Below are 22,086 nucleotides of genomic sequence, written 5' to 3'. Positions count from 1 at the left end.
CTACTAAATATCAGGTTTAAGTCAGGAGTAGCTAGTGTTGTCACGATACCAACATTTTGGTTTCGATACCAAGTCAAGAATTGCGATTCCGATTCTTTTTCGATACTTTTCTTAAAAAAAGGGAAACAGTCTTAAATGTGTGCTTTATTTCACACCATAACCATAACACAAACTTTTAAACAATGAGAACAATAAATAAAATAAATGACTAGATTTCCTATTAAATAAAATTAATACATGTCTCACAGACAGGCCTCGTGGTGTCCGTAGGCTTGCCCTCACTGTCAGAGATATAGCTCAACTACTTCCAAATTTCGCTTCTGGCGTCTTTTTTGTCAACACGCCGAGGCGCAGCGGCAGTTGCACTCCCACTTGCAGCCATGCTTCTCGTTTTCTCACATGCTCTGGCAGCTAGCGCGTGCACGAGAGAGGGGAGGCACTTGAGCGTGCTTGAGAGGGGAGGGACTGCAGGCACGGCTGCAGTGCAGGGAGTGGAAGCAGAGCGCTGAACACACACAGCTCTTATTAAAACGGCGCTTTCTCACCGGAGTACTTTTCCCCGTCATTCTTAAAGTACCGATACTAATGAAACGGAGGAATCGTAATGTTTTTAACGGCAGAGTATCGCGGTACCTTTCAAGTATCGGTACCGTGCAACACTAGTCAGGAGTCAGTGTCTCTCCCCCAGACTCACACATATACAATTCAATATGAAACTAGGCAAAGAGCCGCATGCGGCTCGAGAGCCGCGGGTTGGCCACCCCTGGACTAGGCCAACGAAATAAATTGGACTCCGATGATGTAACAAATTGTGACAATGACACTTCAGTTGTATTCTCAACTGCTCTTGAAATACACTTTTTTGTGAAAGTCCGTGCCAGAGAAGCTCCTTTCTTTACTTCTAACAGGCATGAGACTGCAGATTTAAGGCAGTGGTATAAAAACTGCGTCCACTTTGATTGTTGCACTTGAAGAATCAAAGACACACAGGCTTATCCCTTTAGTGGAGTCAAAGGGGCGTAGAGGAGGCCACATGACTTGTTTCTCTGCAGCCGCAGAGTCTAGTTGTGGTCAGGCTGTCACTAGCTCCCTTGTCTTCCTCCCTAACTGCTCCTCTGCGTCCCTCATTTCCTCTCCACCTCCCTGCTACTCATACACCCTGAGCCAATCCCACAAAGGAATGAGAGGGAGGAGAGCAAACAAGCCTGTGGTGGTGCAGAGAGGGAGGAGTGAAGCACAAAGACATGGAGATGGAGCAAGTAGGGCAAATGAGGTTCAATCTGAGGCTGTTATGCCTCTCGGACCAAATCATGACAGTCCAGTGTGTTTGCTGGCCTGGGTGACTGTTTTCATCTTTTGGTGTGTTCTATGATGGCGTGTTTGTGTGGGCGTTAATGTGCTGCTGAATATATGCAGGTGGCTAGTGCTGTATTCAGTGTGTGTGTGTGCAGACTCAGCTATGGCTGGCTCTGCGGCTCATCACACGCTACAGCCAACTGCTGATTACACAGCACTTGTTTTGTCTCTGTTCTGCACCCATTATCAGCCCGGGAGCCTGCGCAGAATTAGAGAGCTTTGTCAAACACACTGCGACTCAAGTTTCCCTCTTCAGCTGTTTTCTCCTTGGCTCCCCGCTACAGAGGACACCTCTGAGGACCCAGCCAACGGTCCAACATTAGAGTCAAACACTTGCTTGCTCATTGCCTTGATCTCTCTCTGGGGCTCAAGCCTGTTTACCCAGACTGATGACATTATGACAATCAAGAGGGGATCAGTTCCGTTCCACTTCCTGTCCGGAGGCTCCCTGGTGTGTTTTTGGATAGTTTGGCATGCACAGCTACTGTACATCGTCTCACTGATTCATTAGTCTCCCCGTGATGTGACTCCCCTAGCATCAGGCGAGTGTTAGTGGGCCGTGACTTATTGTTTCAATGAGGAGCTGATGAGTTGACTCCAGCTAGCACTACGCCGTGTCATTTGAAAGGCAATCATGTGAGAGTAGGGGTGGGCGATATGACGATATATATCTTCGTGACGATATTAGGTCTCCACGATATGCTTTTTCAGAGATATCGTATCTATCGTGATAAAAAAAAAAAAAAAACTTGGAAAAAAAACTATAAAAACAATACTTTCCCCTTCAGTTATGCTAAAGTCTTTTATTGCACTTCAAGTCTAAAGTTTACATTTTAATTGTTTGACACTGACTTTTCCTCATTGATGTTTTATGTTTTACTTAGTTATGTTTTACCCTCCTTTTCATGTTTATTGATGTTCACTGCTAGTGCTACCTCAGAAAGTTCATTGTTATACTGAGAAACTGTGCCTTGAAGCCATATCAAAATGTTGAATTGTTCATTCAGGGATTCATTTCAGAAATAAAACCAGCTTGAAATGCTATTTTGGTCTGTTACTCCTTTTTGTTTTAGTTTCTGTTACCTTGTAGGTGCTTGTACTGTTAAGTAACTTGAAAAATAACCATAATAACCGACATGAAAACATATCGTGATATATATCGTCTATCGTGATACTGCTTGAAAAATATCGTGATAATATATTTTTCAATATCGCCCACCCCTTTGTGAGAGCTGATTACACAGTAGATTTAGACAGTCGGTGTCCATTTTCTATGAAGAGTGGTAGTATGTTTTCGAGCCAAGGACAGGCAAACTGGGTGTGCCTGCTCTCTAAAGGAACTGCAGGAAGGACAACCCAGTGGACGGATAGCAGATTTCCTGTCGGGTTGTGAGGTAAACAAAGAGGGGAAATCTGTTTGCCTCACCAATGCGTCTTTACAGCACACATGTTGTGCTTGAGAAATAAATGATTTGTTTTCTGTTGAAAGATGTTGGTCCCATGAGTCCTGGCTGAGCTGGTTTGTGAGGCATGACGGACAGGTTGTTTCTCCTCTCCTGCTCTCTGTGGGCAGCCTCTCAGTCACTCAATGGGCACCAGAGCAAAATAAACGTGTGCACAAATCCAATCAAACCCCTTCTCGTTTAACCATCAACCGAGCCACATTCCCGAGGTGCATTTAATTTGTCTCCTGTCTGAGCCCCTCTGCTCTCTCAGCACTGCAGCGTGGAGTCACAAAAGCAGCCAAGCATTAACAGGTGCTTCTGATTTCCCTCCATCACACCTAGTATCCATTGCAGTACATGAGTTGAAATGTGGTCAGACTACTGAGTCAGCCGTATACCGAAGTTTATGGGGAAAAAGCGAGTGTCTCAAGTCAAGTCAGCCAACACGCCACAACGCTTTATGGGCTCTTTAATGATTGACTGTATTAAACCCTATTTCTCTCCCTCTCTCTCTTTCCACAGGCGCTAGCAGCCAATGCAGGCACAGGGTTTGCAGTGGCCGAGCCACAGGTGGCCATGTTCTGCGGGAAGCTCAACATGCATGTGAACATTCAGACCGGCCGCTGGGAGCCAGACCCATCCGGAACCAAGAGCTGCGTAGGAACCAAAGAAGGCGTGCTGCAGTACTGCCAGGAGGTGAGTCACTGTGAATAAAGACGATCACAATGAGCAGGTGAAGCAAATGCAAAGACGGGAAGGGAGCAGAATACATTCATAAACAAACTGAAATACAAAACCATTGAAAAATATGTAATTTATTTCAATCTAGCTGAGTTTGAAATGTAAAGACCCATATGCTGTGGTTGCACTGGCTATGTGCTGCTGTCATTACTCCACTCAGTAGCTTGCTACCTTTCTAGCTAATCATGCTAACAAAGGCCCTTCAAACCAGAGCCATCGCCTAGGAAGTGTTATACATGCAATTGACTTCAGAATGACATGTTGGGAGATACACTTACTGAGTTAAATAGAAAATATGTGTAACTTTTTTCTGCAAGCTAAAGAAAAGCTGTATAGCAAAACATTGGTAAGCTAACTTTTCTAGTAATTCCCTACTTCAGAAGCTATACATATTTATTCATTTCACTCCCCACAAAAATAATATATATTTGTTATTGTTATTTATTAACTATAATGCTAGAACTACTATTTAAACAAAGCTGACTTTAATTGAAAAAGAGATAGCATGATAGCCTTGCTAGCAGCAGGGCACCTTTGGTGGCTTATGACAACACATGAATTATATTCATATTCAAGACCCTTGCTGAAGTAGCGCCACATCCCCTAGTTAAATAACTACTATATTAAATAAAGTGGATATTATGTTACGTGGTGAACTAGCAGGAACATTTAGTCAAGCTAGGCTAGCTGCTTTTGTGCTAAAAAAAAAAGAAAACAAAAAATTATATTGAGATGAATTTTCTACTAAGTTTGAAAATTCAGTTTTCATTTCACCGGTAGGCCTATTCATCATTGGAGAGGCTATTGAACTGTTCTTGAGAGACAGACATTACTTACAGTGCAGTGAGTGGCATTTTAATTAGCAGGCTCTAGCTTCTAGCGGTCTCTACATAAGGGCATGCTTTTTTCTACTATATCTCATAAGCAAACATGCTGCTGGTAATATTGCCATGGTTTATTATGTGGCTGTACAAGAAAAAGCAGACTGTACGTTCTAGAGCAGCCTTCCCCACAACCTTCAGTTGCAATTATTGATGACATTTTGATGGCATTTGGGGAAAGTAAGTTGTGTGCTCTTCCATGGTTGCGCAGATGGTATCTAGAGAGCATACAGTGTGGATTAAAGGCTCCAATTGAAGCTCCACTTATCCCACCTTCTCTCTCCCGCACACACAGCATACTAATTGTTTGCTTCTTCTTCCAACAGATGTATCCCGAGCTTCAAATCACAAACGTGGTGGAAGGCAACCAGCCAATTCGCATCGAGAACTGGTGCAAGACGGAGAAGAAGGTGTGCAAAGGGCACGCCCACATTGTGGTGCCTTACAAATGCTTAGGTAAGCTTGTGCTCTAATAACGACTTGAAGGGCTTGGGGAAATCACTTAGCGGACAGTAGATGGCCTTCCATATCAGATACTCTCCACTGCCCCTACCCTCTTCCAAATTGGTCCTCCATTTATCGTAGAGAAAGGAGAGATTATGATACATATTGGCTGTAGGCAGTGGTGACATAGAGCAATATCAGAGTCTGATTCAGTTGACTAATCCTGGCCTTGAGCTGCGGATAAAGCAGATCCAGGCTGGATGGGAGCTAATGTCTCTCAGGACGGATGGCTAAAGGGGGGAAGCTATTATTGCTGGGGAGGCTTGTTGCGCAATAAAGCACAATCTTATTTCCCCCCTCAGACAGTGGCCATAAACTCACACAGACACACAGGGTCAGTGAGAGGGAGGGCTGTGGGGAGGCCGGCTTTATTACTCCCCATTTCTCCATTCGCCTGGGCCGTCATCCACACCTCTCTCGCTCCTTTGTCTCCTGCAGCATCACTGTAATCAGCAGAGGCAACATGGCTGTATTCTGGTTTATTAACTGTCAGATGGAGCCGCAGACTAAGCAGGCCACATGTCTCTGAGCTCCCCAACAAAACCACAGCATGCTCCTGCTGCCTCTGAGGATTGCAGTAACAGAGAAATACAGTTCTGAAACAAGTCTCCTCTCTGTGCTTGTCCAGATATGTCAGGAAGGAAGAAAGAAAATACCTTCCTTTATGCCGCAAACACTTCCCGGACACCATGCCTATGTCCAAAAGCCTCTTGCTGATTGAGTTGTGTCGCTTTCCCGGGATGAAAAAGCCATTAGCAGTCGCACTGGACTGTGAAATGGGCGACTATTCAAGAGCATTTTTGGCAAATGCAGAGAGGAGGCTTTTGGGAAATTCATGGGACAGCAAACAGGAATCCAGATGAGAGCGCTTCACATGCAGAATCAATCTCCAAAATGTTTCTGCTCTCATGCTGAGGCTGTTTCCCTCCGACTACCTGCCGCACTCGATGGCCTCCTTTTCTACACTCTGGCAGGCTGTTGCATCTCGCTACACCCCAGAACCTCTCATTGTGATTCAGCAACAGTGCCATTTAATTAAAAACAATCCCATTACCTCTTGTAGAATAATTAAATAGCTGCACCGCTTGTTCTTGCACATTTCTTGTCATCATAGTTAAAGGTCTGCACACTCATGCCTCATCAAATTACAAAGGCCGGCTCTGCTGGCTTGCAAATGAGGAGTCTGAACGGGGAAGACAGATGGAGAAGGGGAGATAGACATAAGGTGTTGGCGAAAGGAAGCTATTGAGAGGGCTTCTGCTTAATTATGTAATGGAGCATGTTAGGACCTTAATTGGAGGACTCAGATCATATGCTACGAGCCACGGCATGCCTCCTGCACCGCGCCTCACCTCTCCAGCCCAGTGTTTGCCAGGCCTCTCGATCATATTCAGTGCAATGAAGAGCGCCTTTTTTCATTATTCATTCTGGGTGTTTCTCAACCTCGAGTAAAGCTGCTCCAGAGCCACTATTTCAAGCATACTACGTCATCGAGTGCCGCCGAAGTACTGTTCCAATGTCCAGCATACTTGGAATTCTACCGAGCCTGGCGTACTTCGTTTGGAGAAATCTCGAGGCTGCACATGTGTAGACTCCGCGGTCTTCAAATCCCCACAATGCTTTGCACACGGACAAAATCTGTGGCGGAAAATGTAAGGCGGGGCCTCTCATATGACGCACACCTGCACACTTGCTAGCCTGTTCCACTCTTCGTTTTCCGAATGCCAGGAAGTGTTCTTGCCTCGCATCTGAAGCAAGACGCTCGGCAGACATGTGCTACCAAGCAAGCGTCCTCGACATTGAGAAACACCCTGTGTGTGTGATGTTCACATAGTGTTCCAGAAAAATGGACATCAGAGGTTCTGCCTTCGAGTCATCAGCGTACATTAATTATGGTCCAAGCAAAAACCAATGAAATAGACCAAAGGGAGGTGGGCTATATCTTGGAAGGATGTGATTAAAAGGGCCAGGCCAGAACCCTTGTCAAGTTAATAGGTTGATATGAATAATGCAAGTGCATAAGGAAGGAGCTCAGTGTGGAAAGAGAGGGATGGGTTATCCCATGGCTCCACGCAGAGGCTCAGCCACAGAGCCACAATCCCTCCATGTTTCCCGTCCCCGAACAATGGCTCTGCAAACGAATGTGATGCGTGTACCATGGCACTGTAATCCCTGCAGCGTGATGTCTTTGTCGAACAGCACAGGATTATTTTAGAGACTTTGTATGATTATGTCTGGGGTGGTGAGAACAGTCTGGGGCAGATGTGTGGCTGTGAGTGCATGGCAGAGTATCTGTTGCTCCAACGCAGGCTTCGAGAGGAAACACGTTTCCAAAGAAAGCCTTTTCTGTGGAAACACCGATTGATATTTCTGAAGGCATATTCACATTTAATTGATGTCGCTTTATATACACTTTGTTAACGACTATTGCTCAAGGTAGCTTTTACATTTATTTGAGGCATGTTAGGGCTTATTCTGAGCTACTTTCTACCGCATGGAAGTATTTTAACGACGTGTTTTGACGAGAAGTGGATTTGAATTAGTAACATTTACAGACGTGACACATGCTTTGCCTTTCCTGTTGAGTAATTCTGTTTATTCAACAAAGGGAACGGCACACCATGACGACTCCTGATAGCATTCTTGTGGTCAATGAGTTGATAAAAGATACAAATTCAGGCTTGTTTCTGAGCACCACTCCCCTGCCTCTGTGCACTTTATTTTCTTCTGGGAATATTTTACACATGAGTCTATACTTAACACTTATAGTCAAGTGATGCAGAATTGGTTAAGGCGAAAGTTGTGCACTATTAAACTATAAAAACCATGAGATACAAGCAAATGTTGTCTCCGTGATGTAAGTTAAACCACCAGCTTCCTCCTGGCTTTGGTCGTGTCTCCCTCGTGTAATCCTTCCATGGTGGCAGATCAGATTTCCTCCACTTAAGAGGCACAATCCGTGATGCAACTGTAAACAAAAGGGTTGCCAAACATCAAAGCACAACAGTGGAACCTGACAGTAGGGCTGCTCGATTATGGCTTAAATCATAATCTCGATTATTTGGGTCAATAATTGATATCACGATTATTAAAAACGATTATCCATTTACTTTGGAAAACATCCATTTATTAAAAAAAAACATTTGATCAGTATGTGTTTAACAGTTGATTACACTGAACTTGAAGTATAATTCAACTGAAAAACCAATACATTTTCTTTTTAAATAAATCAATACAAAATAAATAATCGTTTTCAAGGTTCTTTATTTGTCATACGAACATAGCTACAGAGTGGTTATGTCCATGAAAATCTTAGGTCCCAGGCTTCTCCAACAGTGCAACACAATAATACAGAAAAACAGAAAAATATAGTGCAAGTAAATATTAAAAAGTAAATAGAAAAGAAAAATAGTTTTAAAAAAGTGAAGTAGTGGTATTTCGATTATGTTGTTTTCATAATCGTTGCAAGCCAAAATCGTAATTGCAACTTCAGGCAGGGAGGGGGGGGGGGGGGGGTTTGGGGGGAGAAACTTCTATTGGAGGGAACTTAGGGATTGTAGCCTTTGAAGACCATTTACATGCACCAAAACCTATGCAACACACTACAGGAAAGGGAAAACCCAATATAGCATTTTACGGCACCTTTAATATAATAATTCAAGATGTAATCATTTATCGCTGTGAAAATGTAATTTTCAGATCTCACATTGATTACACTAAATGTCATTACAGCAGCCTTTCTTTGGAAAGTCCTTGAAACACAATAGCCTTGCCTTCAAGGAGCACATCTTGGTTGGTGCTTACTTTAATTCACCACCTCCCAGGGCTGAAAGTATCATTGGTGTACTCTTACCTTCACACTGTCCGGGGACTGGAGAGTGTGAGCCAGGGTGTCTGATAGACTGGAGGTTAAAGAAAAGTCAGATGAATAGAGTACGTGAGAGGAGGTTACAGAGAAAGAGGAGTGTATACTCTCATACACACACACACATACAGGTACACACACACAGAAACACACTGAGCAGGAGTGGTTGCGAGGCGCAGCTGCTCTCCACACACCACCATCCATCACCGTCCCCTCCAAACCCACGCAACCAACCTGTGAGTGTGAGAGAACGAGACGGAGAGAGAAGATGAAATGAAGAGGGAGTGTGTGCAGGCTATAGAGCTGAAGATTACTGAGAGTCTGTCTCTCAGTTTCTCTTGATGTGAAGAGAGGAAGACTTTAGATGGAGAGAGGTGTTACTGAAGTAGCAATACCCCCATGAAAAATAAATATATTACAAAGTAAGCTGGTGCATTAAAGATGTCACTTATGTAAAAGCAAAGAAATATAAAAAGCAAAATCCAGTAAGTATAAAAAGTGAAAGCACTCGTGCTGAATAGCCACTTTAAGAGTGCGATTTTTATTCCATGTACTCTGTCCCATCTAGTCAAGATGGAGGTGATTTCAACTTCTTAAGGGTTTAAGGCAGGCTATAGCAATGCTTTATATTTTAAAGGCAGGTTACATCTGAAGTATATTTCAAAATCTGCAAAGAAGCTATTGTAATAAATACCGTTACTCTCCTAAATGTTGTGAATTGAACAAAGTAGTTAAATAATAACTTGAGTGTTTATTCTCTAAATTGTTAGAAAAAACATCACTTACAGTTTCCTTGGTCCCAAGAGGACCGTTATAGTCCTGAATGATCATTTGAGAAATCAAATGAATGTTAAGCATTTTCACTGTAGTGATAACATTGGAAACTCGACACCTTTCCGGCTGCCATCAGTCTTCTTTTGTCTTTAGAATATAATCACATTTCTTTCCTGGGATTTGAACAACTAGTATGATTTATCAACCTACCAAATATACATTCAATATGCTCCCCAGAAGACACCAGACTCCATTGACAGTAACACGCTGATTATTGCAAAAAAGCCTTTTACTCATTAAACTCTTACTCTGCTTTAAGGTAACAAAGGCCATCTCCTATTTTTTAGTGGTGTAAAAAAACCGAATATACATACTTAATTTAGTTGAAAAAGGGGTATATGTATAGAACTTAAGTAAATGTATTCAGTTTCCCGGGTGGTTTGCACCAATCAGGGAAGCAGCAGAATGGGGGTCTGGAGGGATGGGGCGGGGGGGGTTGTGTGAGGGGGTGTTACTGTATCTCCTGGGCGGAGATGAGAAGCAGCTGCAGAGTCCTCTGCTATTTCAAGCCTCTCTCTCCTATCCTACCCTCTCATTTTCCAAAACACTGCTTTTTCCCCCTCATACGAAGCCCTCCAGCAGCTCTGCCTCAGGCCGAGGTCGTGACAAACCGCTAATCGACCGGTTATAGGACGACTCCCAGCCCTGGTCGTGAAACCTTTACACCTTCATTGTCGTTTTCCCATTCCTCAGCCACTCTGATGTGGACTTAAACCCTCTATTCATCCCTCCTTCTCTCCTCCTGGCTTTCCATCTGCTTCTGACAGCAGCGTTTCTACCCGAGCGACTCGTCACACTGCCAGCCAATCAGCAGTCACTGTCCTTCTTAATCATTCTTATGACCCCCGAACCATATGCTTACAGGCTCATGGCTTTTACACCTGCGACTATTCATTGGAATTCACAAGATGCCTTTCATGTCATTCATTTCCCCCAGATCTGCTTTTTATCACCCCGCCCTATGAATAAAACATCCTTCGAATTGAATTCATCTCGCAAATGATATCATTGACCCGCAGGAAGTGTCGGGATGCCTTAAAAGAGTCACAGTGTGAAACCGGATTTTCTGCACTGCCATTTTGATTGCATTAAAGAATTACAGAAGCTGTTTGGGGATCAGGTGCACAGGCAGATGTTCCAGTGTCAAATGGCCTTTCGGTTATACCGCTGTCATGAAATGTAAAGGACCTGGCAGCTATGAATTATTGATGCATGAATTTCTCTCACTCATCTCATCAGCTATTCCTTTTTTAGTCCCTCTAGTTGATGTTGTTCCTAACCCTGCCTGTTTTGTTGAGCAGTGACCTTTTTCTTTGTAGCCATATTTGAGGTGACTAACAGGCGCATTGGTCCGTGTGATTTGATGTTACAGTGGGCGAGTTTGTGAGTGACGTGCTTCTGGTTCCAGAGAAGTGCAAGTTCTTCCACAACAAGCGTATGGACATGTGCGTCAGCCATCAGCAGTGGCACGGAGTGGCCAAGGAGGTAAGGAAGGAATGACTTCACAGGAAACAGTGGTAGGCTGTATCCGCAAGATAGCAAAGGGAAAATCATATGGGAGTGAAATAGGAAGTCTTAATCATTCATTTAAAGGTCTCCTATCCTATCATGCAAAATGCGTTCTTGATGTTTTTATATATACATATGTGTAGTGTCAGAAAACAAAACCCTCTCTCTTTTCCTCCGTACTCAAATCTCTAAAAACGGGGGTACAACGGAGCTGATCCAGATTTGCGTCCGTAAGACGTATTGGAAATGTGGGCTGGCTTGACGCCCACGGCCCGATCAGAAACGTCGCTATCAGAAACGATGCACGACGTGTTTTGGAAGTAATATGGTCTTTGTTTACATTAGCAAGCCTCGCTAACGCTCAGCGCTAACCTGTACTGGAGAGAGCATGTGTAAAAATGCAGGATATAAAAAGGACCTCACCTCGTGGTAAACCCACAAGAGACGGGGCGCAGCGCCCATCCAAGACAATGGTGGGGAAACACTGGATAGTGTTTAATCAACCCCCCTCAAAGGTGATTGGTTCACTGCATCCCAGGTATTATTGTGATTGGCTCTTGGGCCACATCAAAATTAGACGCTGACACCACACGTACACACCGGGAGCCGGGACGAAAGTAATGGAGCGATTTTATCCGAGCCCAAACAACTTTGACCGGCCAAATTACGTTAATACTTAACAGACCTACTAAATATCAGGTTTAAGTCAGGAGTAGCTAGTGTTGTCACGATACCAACATTTTGGTTTCGATACCAAGTCAAGAATTGCGATTCCGATTCTTTTTCGATACTTTTCTTAAAAAAAGGGAAACAGTCTTAAATGTGTGCTTTATTTCACACCATAACCATAACACAAACTTTTAAACAATGAGAACAATAAATAAAATAAATGACTAGATTTCCTATTAAATAAAATTAATACATGTCTCACAGACAGGCCTCGTGGTGTCCGTAGGCTTGCCCTCACTGTCAGAGATATAGCTCAACTACTTCCAAATTTCGCTTCTGGCGTCTTTTTTGTCAACACGCCGAGGCGCAGCGGCAGTTGCACTCCCACTTGCAGCCATGCTTCTCGTTTTCTCACATGCTCTGGCAGCTAGCGCGTGCACGAGAGAGGGGAGGCACTTGAGCGTGCTTGAGAGGGGAGGGACTGCAGGCACGGCTGCAGTGCAGGGAGTGGAAGCAGAGCGCTGAACACACACAGCTCTTATTAAAACGGCGCTTTCTCACCGGAGTACTTTTCCCCGTCATTCTTAAAGTACCGATACTAATGAAACGGAGGAATCGTAATGTTTTTAACGGCAGAGTATCGCGGTACCTTTCAAGTATCGGTACCGTGCAACACTAGTCAGGAGTCAGTGTCTCTCCCCCAGACTCACACATATACAATTCAATATGAAACTAGGCAAAGAGCCGCATGCGGCTCGAGAGCCGCGGGTTGGCCACCCCTGGACTAGGCCAACGAAATAAATTGGACTCCGATGATGTAACAAATTGTGACAATGACACTTCAGTTGTATTCTCAACTGCTCTTGAAATACACTTTTTTGTGAAAGTCCGTGCCAGAGAAGCTCCTTTCTTTACTTCTAACAGGCATGAGACTGCAGATTTAAGGCAGTGGTATAAAAACTGCGTCCACTTTGATTGTTGCACTTGAAGAATCAAAGACACACAGGCTTATCCCTTTAGTGGAGTCAAAGGGGCGTAGAGGAGGCCACATGACTTGTTTCTCTGCAGCCGCAGAGTCTAGTTGTGGTCAGGCTGTCACTAGCTCCCTTGTCTTCCTCCCTAACTGCTCCTCTGCGTCCCTCATTTCCTCTCCACCTCCCTGCTACTCATACACCCTGAGCCAATCCCACAAAGGAATGAGAGGGAGGAGAGCAAACAAGCCTGTGGTGGTGCAGAGAGGGAGGAGTGAAGCACAAAGACATGGAGATGGAGCAAGTAGGGCAAATGAGGTTCAATCCTGAGCTGTTATGCCTCTCGACCAAATCATGACAGTCCAGTGGTGTTTGCTGGCCTGGGTGACTGTTTTCATCTTTTGGTGTGTTCTATGATGGCGTGTTTGTGGTGTGCGTTAATGTGCTGCTGAATATATGCAGGTGGCTAGTGCTGTATTCAGTGTGTGTGTGTGCAGCTCAGCTATGGCTGGCTCTGCGGCTCATCACACGCTACAAGCCAACTGCTGATTACACAGCACTTGTTTTGTCTCTGTTCTGCACCCATTATCAGCCCGGGAGCTCTGCGCAGAATTAGAGAGCTTTGTCAAACACACTGGCGACTCCAAGTTTCCCTCTTCAGCTGTTTTTCTCCTTGGCTCCCCGCTACAGAGGACACCTCTGAGGACCCAGCCAACGGTCCAACATTAGAGTCAAACACTTGCTTGCTCATTGCCTTGATCTCTCTCTGGGGCTCAAGCCTGTTTACCCAGACTGATGACATTATGACAATCAAGAGGGGATCAGTTCCGTTCCACTTCCTGTTCCGGAGGCTCCCTGGTGTGTTTTTGGATAGTTTTGGCATGCACAGCTACTGTACATCGTCTCACTGATTCATTAGTCTCCCCGTGACTGTGACTCCCCTAGCATCAGGCGAGTGTTAGTGGGGCCGTGACTTATGTTTCAATGAGGAGCTGATGAGTTGACTCCAGCTAGCACTACGCCGTGTCTATTGAAAGGCAATCATGTGAGAGTAGGGTGGGCGATATGACGATATTATCTTCGTGACGATATTAGGTTCTCCACGATATGCTTTTCAGAGATATCGTATCCATCGTGATAAAAAAAAAAAAAAAAACTTGGAAAAAAAAACTATAAAAACAATACTTTTCCCCTTCAGTTATGCTAAAGTCTTTTATTTGCACTTCAAGTCTAAAGTTTACATTTTAATGGTTTGACACTGACTTTTCCTCATTGATGTTTTATGTTTTACTTAGTTATGTTTTACCCTCCTTTCATGTTTATTGATGTTCACTGCTAGTGCTAGCTACCTCAGAAAGTTCATTGTTATACTGAGAAACTGTGCCTTGAAGCCACATCAAAATGGTGAATTGTTCATTCAGGGTTTCATGTCAGAAATAAACCAGCTTGAAATGCTATTTTGGTCTGTTACTCCTCCTTTTTGTTTTAGTTTCTGTTACCTTGTAGGTGCTTGTCCTGTTAAGTAACTTGAAAAAATAACCATAATAACCGACATGAAAACATATCGTGATATATATCGTCTATCGTGATACTGCTTGAAAATATCGTGATAATATATTTTTCAATATCGCCCACCCCTTTGTGATAGCTGATTACACAGTAGATTTAGACAGTCGGTGTCCATTTTCTATGAAGAGTTGGTAGTATGTTTTCGAGCCAAGGACAGGCAAACTGGGTGTGCCTGCTCTCTAAAGGAACTGCAGGAAGGACAACCCAGTGGACGGATAGCAAGATTCCTGTCGGGTTGTGATGGTAAACAAAGAGGGTGAAAATCTGTTTGCCTCACCAATGCGTCTTTACAGCACACATGTTGTGCTTGAGAAATAAATGATTTGTTTTCTGTTGAAAGATGTTGGTCCCATGAGTTCCCCTGGCTGAGCTGGTTTGTGAGGCATGACGGACAGGTTGTTTCTCCTCTCCTGCTCTCTGTGGGCAGCCTCTCAGTCACTCAATGGGCACCAGAGCAAAATAAACGTGTGCACAAATCACAATCAAACCCCTTCTCCGTTTAAACCATCAACCGAGCCACATTCCCGAGGTGCATTTAATTTGTCTCCTGTCTGAGCCCCTCTGCTCTCTCAGCACTGCAGCGTGGAGTCACAAAAGCAGACCAATCATTAACAGGTGCTTCTGATTCCCCTCCTCACACCTAGTATCCATTGCAGTACATGAGTTTGAAATGTGGTCAGACTACTGAGTCAGCCCGTATACCGAAGTTTATGGGGGAAAAAGCGAGTGTCTCAAGTCAAGTCACCAACACGCCACAACGCTTTATGGGGCTCTTTAATGATTGACTGTATTAAACCTATTTCTCTACCTCACTCTCTCTCTTCCACAGGCGCTTAGCAGCCAATGCAGGCACAGGGTTTGCAGTGGAGCCGAGCCACAGGTGGCCATGTTCTGCGGAAGCTCAACATGCATCGTGAACATTCAGACCGGCCGCTCGGGAGCCAGACCCATCCGGAACCAATAGCTGCGTAGGAACCAAAAAGGGCTGCTGCAGTACTGCCAGAGGTGAGTCACTGTGAATAAAGACGATCACAATGAGCAGGTGAAGCAATTGCAAAGACGGGAAGGGAGCAGAATACATTCATAAACAAACTGAAATACAAAAACCATTGAAAATATGTAATTTATTTCAATCTAGCTGAGTTTGAAATGTAAAGACCCATATGCTGTGGTTGCACTGGCTATGTGCTGCTGTCATTACTCCACTCAGTAGCTTGCTACCTTTCTAGCTAATCATGCTAACAAAGGCCCTTCAAACCAGAAGCCATCGCCTAGGAGTGTTATACATGCAATTGACTTCAGGAATGACATGTTGGGAGATACACTTACTGAGTTAAATAGAAAATATGTGTAACTTTTTTCTGCAAGCTAAAGAAAAGCTGTATCGCAAAACATTGGTAAGCTAACTTTTCTAGTATATTCCCTACTTCAGAAGCTATACATATTTATTCATTTCACTCCCCACAAAAATAATATATATTTGTTATTGTTATTTATTAACTATAATGCTAGAACTACTATTTAAACCAAAGCTGACTTTAATTGAAAAGAGATAGCATGATAGCCTTGCTAGCAGCAGGGCACCTTTGGTGGCTTATGACAACACATGAATTATATTCATATTCAAGACCCTTGCTGAAGTAGCGCCACATCCCCTAGTTAAATAACTACCTATATTAAATAAAGTGGATATTATGTTACGTGGTGAACTAGCAGGAACATTTAGTCAAGCTAGGCTAGCTGCTTTTGTGCTAAAAAAAAAAGAAAACAAAAAATTATATTGAGATGAATTTTCTACTAAGTTTGAAAATTCAGTTTTCATTTCACCGGTAGGCCTATTCATCATTGGAGAGGCTATTGAACTGTTCTTGAGAGACAGACATTACTTACAGTGCAGTGAGTGGCATTTTAATTAGCAGGCTCTAGCTTCTAGCGGTCTCTACATAAGGGCATGCTTTTTTTCTACTATATCTCATAAGCAAACATGCTGCTGGTAATATTGCCATGGTTTATTATGTGGCTGTACAAGAAAAAGCAGACTGTACGTTCTAGAGCAGCCTTTCCCCACAACCTTCAGTTGCAATTATTGATGACATTTTGATGGCATTTGGGGAAAGTAGTTGTGTGCTCTTCCATGGTTGCGCAGATGGTATCTAGAGAGCATACAGTGTGGATTAAAGGCTCCAATTGAAGCTCCACTTATCCCACCTTCTCTCTCCCGCACACACAGCATACTAATTGTTTGCTTCTTCTTCCAACAGATGTATCCCGAGCTTCAAATCACAAACGTGGTGGAAGGCAACCAGCCAATTCGCATCGAGAACTGGTGCAAGACGGAGAAGAAGGTGTGCAAGGGCACGCCCACATTGTGGTGCCTTACAAATGCTTAGGTAAGCTTGTGCTCTAATAACGACTTGAAGGGCTTGGGGAAATCACTTAGCGGACAGTAGATGGCCTTCCATATCAGATACTCTCCACTGCCCCTACCCTCTTCCAAATTGGTCCTCCATTTATCGTAGAGAAAGGAGAGATTATGATACATATTGGCTGTAGGCAGTGGTGACATAGAGCAATATCAGAGTCTGATTCAGTTGACTAATCCTGGCCTTGAGCTGCGGAATAAAGCAGATCCAGGCTGGATGGGAGCTAATGTCCTCTCAGGACGGATGGCTAAAGGGGGGAAGCTATTATTGCTGGGGAGGCTTGTTGCGCAATAAAGCACAATCTTATTTCCCCCCCTCAGACAGTGGCCATAAACTCACACAGACACACAGGGTCAGTGAGAGGGAGGGCTGTGGGGAGGCCGGCTTTATTACTTCCCCATTTCTCCATTCGCCTGGGCCGTCATCCACACCTCTCTCGCTCCTTTGTCTCCTGCAGCATCACTGTAATCAGCAGAGGCAACATGGCTGTATTCTGGTTTATTAACTGTCAGATGGAGCCGCAGACTAAGCAGGCCACATGTCTCTGAGCTCCCCAACAAAACCACAGCATGCTCCTGCTGCCTCTGAGGATTGCAGTAACAGAGAAATACAGTTCTGAAACAAGTCTCCCTCTGTGCTTGTCCAGATATGTCAGGAAGGAAGAAAGAAAATACCTTCCTTTATGCCGCAAACACTTCCCGGACACCATGCCTATGTCCAAAAAGCCTCTTGCTGATTGAGTTGTGTCGCTTTCCCGGGATGAAAAAGCCATTAGCAGTCGCACTGGACTGTGAAATGGGCGACTATTCAAGAGCATTTTTGGCAAATGCAGAGAGGAGGCTTTTGGGAAATTCATGGGACAGCAAACAGGAATCCAGATGAGAGCGCTTCACATGCAGAATCAATCTCCAAAATGTTTCTGCTCTCATGCTGAGGCTGTTTCCCTCCGACTACCTGCCGCACTCGATGGCCTCCTTTTCTACACTCTGGCAGGCTGTTGCATCTCGCTACAACCCCAGAACCTCTCATTGTGATTCAGCAACAGTGCCATTTAATTAAAAACAATCCCATTACCTCTTGTAGAATAATTAAATAGCTGCACCGCTTGTTCTTGCACATTTCTTGTCATCATAGTTAAGGTCTGCACACTCATGCCTCATCAAATTACAAAGGCCGGCTCTGCTGGCTTGCAAATGAGGAGTCTGAACGGGAAGACAGATGGAGAAGGGGAGATAGACATAAGGTGTTGGCGAAAGGAAGCTATTGAGAGGGCTTCTGCTTAATTATGTAATGGAGCATGTTAGGACCTTAATTGGAGGACTCAGATCATATGCTACGAGCCACGGCATGCCTCCTGCACCGCGCCTCACCTCTCCAGCCCAGTGTTTTGCCAGGCCTCTCGATCATATTCAGTGCAATGAAGAGCGCCTTTTTTCATTATTCATTCTGGGTGTTTCTCAACCTCGAGTAAAGCTGCTCCAGAGCCACTATTTCAAGCATACTACGTCATCGAGTGCCGCCGAAGTACTGTTCCAATGTCCAGCATACTTGGAATTCTACCGAGCCTGGCGTACTTCGTTTGGAGAAATCTCGAGGCTGCACATGTGTAGACTCCGCGGTCTTCAAATCCCCACAATGCTTTGCACACGGACAAAATCTGTGGCGGAAAATGTAAGGCGGGGCCTCTCATATGACGCACACCTGCACACTTGCTAGCCTGTTCCACTCTTCGTTTTCCGAATGCCAGGAAGTGTTCTTGCCTCGCATCTGAAGCAAGACGCTCGGCAGACATGTGCTACCAAGCAAGCGTCCTCGACATTGAGAAACACCCTGTGTGTGTGATGTTCACATAGTGTTCCAGAAAAATGGACATCAGAGGTTCTGGCCTTCGAGTCATCAGCGTACATTAATTATGGTCCAAGCAAAAAACCAATGAAATAGACCAAAGGGAGGTGGGCTATATCTTGGAAGGATGTGATTAAAAGGGCCAGGCCAGAACCCTTGTCAAGTTAATAGGTTGATATGAATAATGCAAGTGCATAAGGAAGGAGCTCAGTGTGGAAAGAGAGGGATGGGTTATCCCATGGCTCCACGCAGAGGCTCAGCCACAGAGCCACAATCCCTCCATGTTTCCCGTCCCCGAACAATGGCTCTGCAAACGAATGTGATGCGTGTACCATGGCACTGTAATCCCTGCAGCGTGATGTCTTTGTCGAACAGCACAGGATTATTTTAGAGACTTTTGTATGATTATGTCTGGGGTGGTGAGAACAGTCTGGGGCAGATGTGTGGCTGTGAGTGCATGGCAGAGTATCTGTTGCTCCAACGCAGGCTTCGAGAGGAAACACGTTTCCAAAGAAAGCCTTTTCTGTGGAAACACCGATTGATATTTCTGAAGGCATATTCACATTTAATTGATGTCGCTTTATATACACTTTGTTAACGACTATTGCTCAAGGTAGCTTTTACATTTATTTGAGGCATGTTAGGGCTTATTCTGAGCTACTTTCTACCGCATGGAAGTATTTTAACGACGTGTTTTGACGAGAAGTGGATTTGAATTAGTAACATTTACAGACGTGACACATGCTTTGCCTTTCCTGTTGAGTAATTCTGTTTATTCAACAAAGGGAACGGCACACCATGACGACTCCTGATAGCATTCTTGTGGTCAATGAGTTGATAAAAGATACAAATTCAGGCTTGTTTCTGAGCACCACTCCCCTGCCTCTGTGCACTTTATTTCTTCTGGGAATATTTTACACATGAGTCTATACTTAACACTTATAGTCAAGTGATGCAGAATTGGTTAAGGCGAAAGTTGTGCACTATTAAACTATAAAAACCATGAGATACAAGCAAATGTTGTCTCCATGATGTAAGTTAAACCACCAGCTTCCTCCTGGCTTTGGTCGTGTCTCCCTCGTGTAATCCTTCCATGGTGGCAGATCAGATTTCCTCCACTTAAGAGGCACAATCCGTGATGCAACTGTAAACAAAAGGGTTGCCAAAACATCAAAGCACAACAGTGGAACCTGACAGTAGGGCTGCTCGATTATGGCTTAAATCATAATCTCGATTATTTGGGTCAATAATTGATATCACGATTATTAAAAACGATTATCCATTTACTTTGGAAAACATCCATTTATTAAAAAAAAACATTTGATCAGTATGTGTTTAACAGTTGATTACACTGAACTTGAAGTATAATTCAACTGAAAAACCAATACATTTTCTTTTTAAATAAATCAATACAAAATAAATAATCGTTTTCAAGGTTCTTTATTTGTCATACGAACATAGCTACAGAGTGGTTATGTCCATGAAAATCTTAGGTCCCAGGCTTCTCCAACAGTGCAACACAATAATACAGAAAAACAGAAAAATATAGTGCAAGTAAATATTAAAAAGTAAATAGAAAAGAAAAATAGTTTTAAAAAAGTGAAGTAGTGGTATTTCGATTATGTTGTTTTCATAATCGTTGCAAGCCAAAATCGTAATTGCAACTTCAGGCAGGGAGGGGGGGGGGGGGGGGTTTGGGGGGAGAAACTTCTATTGGAGGGAACTTAGGGATTGTAGCCTTTGAAGACCATTTACATGCACCAAAACCTATGCAACACACTACAGGAAAGGGAAAACCCAATATAGCATTTTACGGCACCTTTAATATAATAAATTCAAGATGTAATCATTTATCGCTGTGAAAATGTAATTTTCAGATCTCACATTGATTACACTAAATGTCATTACAGCAGCCTTTCTTTGGAAAGTCCTTGAAACACAATAACCTTGCCTTCAAGGAGCACATCTTGGTTGGTGCTTACTTTAATTCACCACCTCCCAGGGCTGAAAGTATCATTGGTGTACTCTTACCTTCACACTGTCCGGGGACTGGAGAGTGTGAGCCAGGGTGTCTGATAGACTGGAGGTTAAAGAAAAGTCAGATGAATAGAGTACGTGAGAGGAGGTTACAGAGAAAGAGGAGTGTATACTCTCATACACACACACACATACAGGTACACACACACAGAAACACACTGAGCAGGAGTGGTTGCGAGGCGCAGCTGCTCTCCACACACCACCATCCATCACCGTCCCCTCCAAACCCACCGCAACCAACCTGTGAGTGTGAGAGAACGAGACGGAGAGAAAGATGAAATGAAGAGGGAGTGTGTGCAGGCTATAGAGCTGAAGATTACTGAGAGTCTGTCTCTCAGTTTCTCTTGATGTGAAGAGAGGAAGACTTTAGATGGAGAGAGGTGTTACTGAAGTAGCAATACCCCAATGAAAAATAAATATATTACAAAGTAAGCTGTGCATTAAAGATGTCACTTATGTAAAAGCAAAGAAATATAAAAAGCAAAATCCAGTAAAGTATAAAAAGTGAAAGCACTCGTGCTGAATAGCCACTTTAAGAGTGCGATTTTTATTCCATTACTCTGTCCCATCTAGTCAAGATGGAGGTGATTTCAACTTCTTAAGGGTTTAAGGCAGGCTATAGCAATGCTTTATATTTTAAAGGCAGGTTACATCTGAAGTATATTTCAAAATCTGCAAAGAAGCTATTGTAATAAATACCGTATTACTCTCCTAAATGTTGTGAATTGAACAAAGTAGTTAAATAATAACTTGAGTGTTTATTCTCTAAATTGTTAGAAAAAACATCACTTACAGTTTCCTTGGTCCCAAGAGGACCGTTATAGTCCTGAATGATCATTTGAGAAATCAAATGAATGTTAAGCATTTTCACTGTAGTGATAACATTGGAAACTCGACACCTTTTCCGGCTGCCATCAGTCTTCTTTTGTCTTTAGAATATAATCACATTTCTTTCCTGGGATTTGAACAACTAGTATGATTTATCAACCTACCAAATATACATTCAATATGCTCCCCAGAAGACACCAGACTCCATTGACAGTAACACGCTGATTATTGCAAAAAAAGCCTTTTACTCATTAAACTCTTACTCTGCTTTAAGGTAACAAAGGCCATCTCCTATTTTTTAGTGGTGTAAAAAAACCGAATATACATACTTAATTTAGTTGAAAAAGGGGTATATGTATAGAACTTAAGTAAATGTATTCAGTTTCCCGGGTGGTTTGCACCAATCAGGGAAGCAGCAGAATGGGGGTCTGGAGGGATGGGGCGGGGGGGGTTGTGTGAGGGGGTGTTACTGTATCTCCTGGGCGGAGATGAGAAGCAGCTGCAGAGTCCTCTGCTATTTCAAGCCTCTCCTCTCCTATCCTACCCTCTCATTTTCCAAAACACTGCTTTTTCCCCCTCATACGAAGCCCTCCAGCAGCTCTGCCTCAG

The 22,086-nt window shown here is 43.6% G+C and overlaps 1 protein-coding gene across 2 annotated transcripts in view; it reads left to right on the top strand.

The window, feature by feature from the left end:
* aplp2 (amyloid beta (A4) precursor-like protein 2) overlaps positions 1 to 22,086 on the top strand; it is a 75,588-nt gene that overhangs the window by 30,988 nt on the left and 22,514 nt on the right. Inside the window, exons 2-4 of one of the 2 annotated variants that reach the window (XM_034096654.1) lie at positions 3,324 to 3,497; positions 4,750 to 4,879; positions 10,999 to 11,111. In XM_034096654.1, the coding sequence (XP_033952545.1) occupies positions 3,324 to 3,497; positions 4,750 to 4,879; positions 10,999 to 11,111 (417 nt within the window). Of the gene's footprint in view, positions 1 to 3,323; positions 3,498 to 4,749; positions 4,880 to 10,998; positions 11,112 to 16,601; positions 16,735 to 22,086 lie in introns of those variants that run through there. The other variant, XM_071205339.1, reaches the window with a different exon arrangement.

This window comes from Pseudochaenichthys georgianus, chromosome 13 (genome assembly GCF_902827115.2).
Source record: "Pseudochaenichthys georgianus chromosome 13, fPseGeo1.2, whole genome shotgun sequence".
Lineage (NCBI taxonomy): Eukaryota > Metazoa > Chordata > Actinopteri > Perciformes > Channichthyidae > Pseudochaenichthys > Pseudochaenichthys georgianus.
This window is presented reverse-complemented; position numbering and strand designations above follow the sequence as displayed.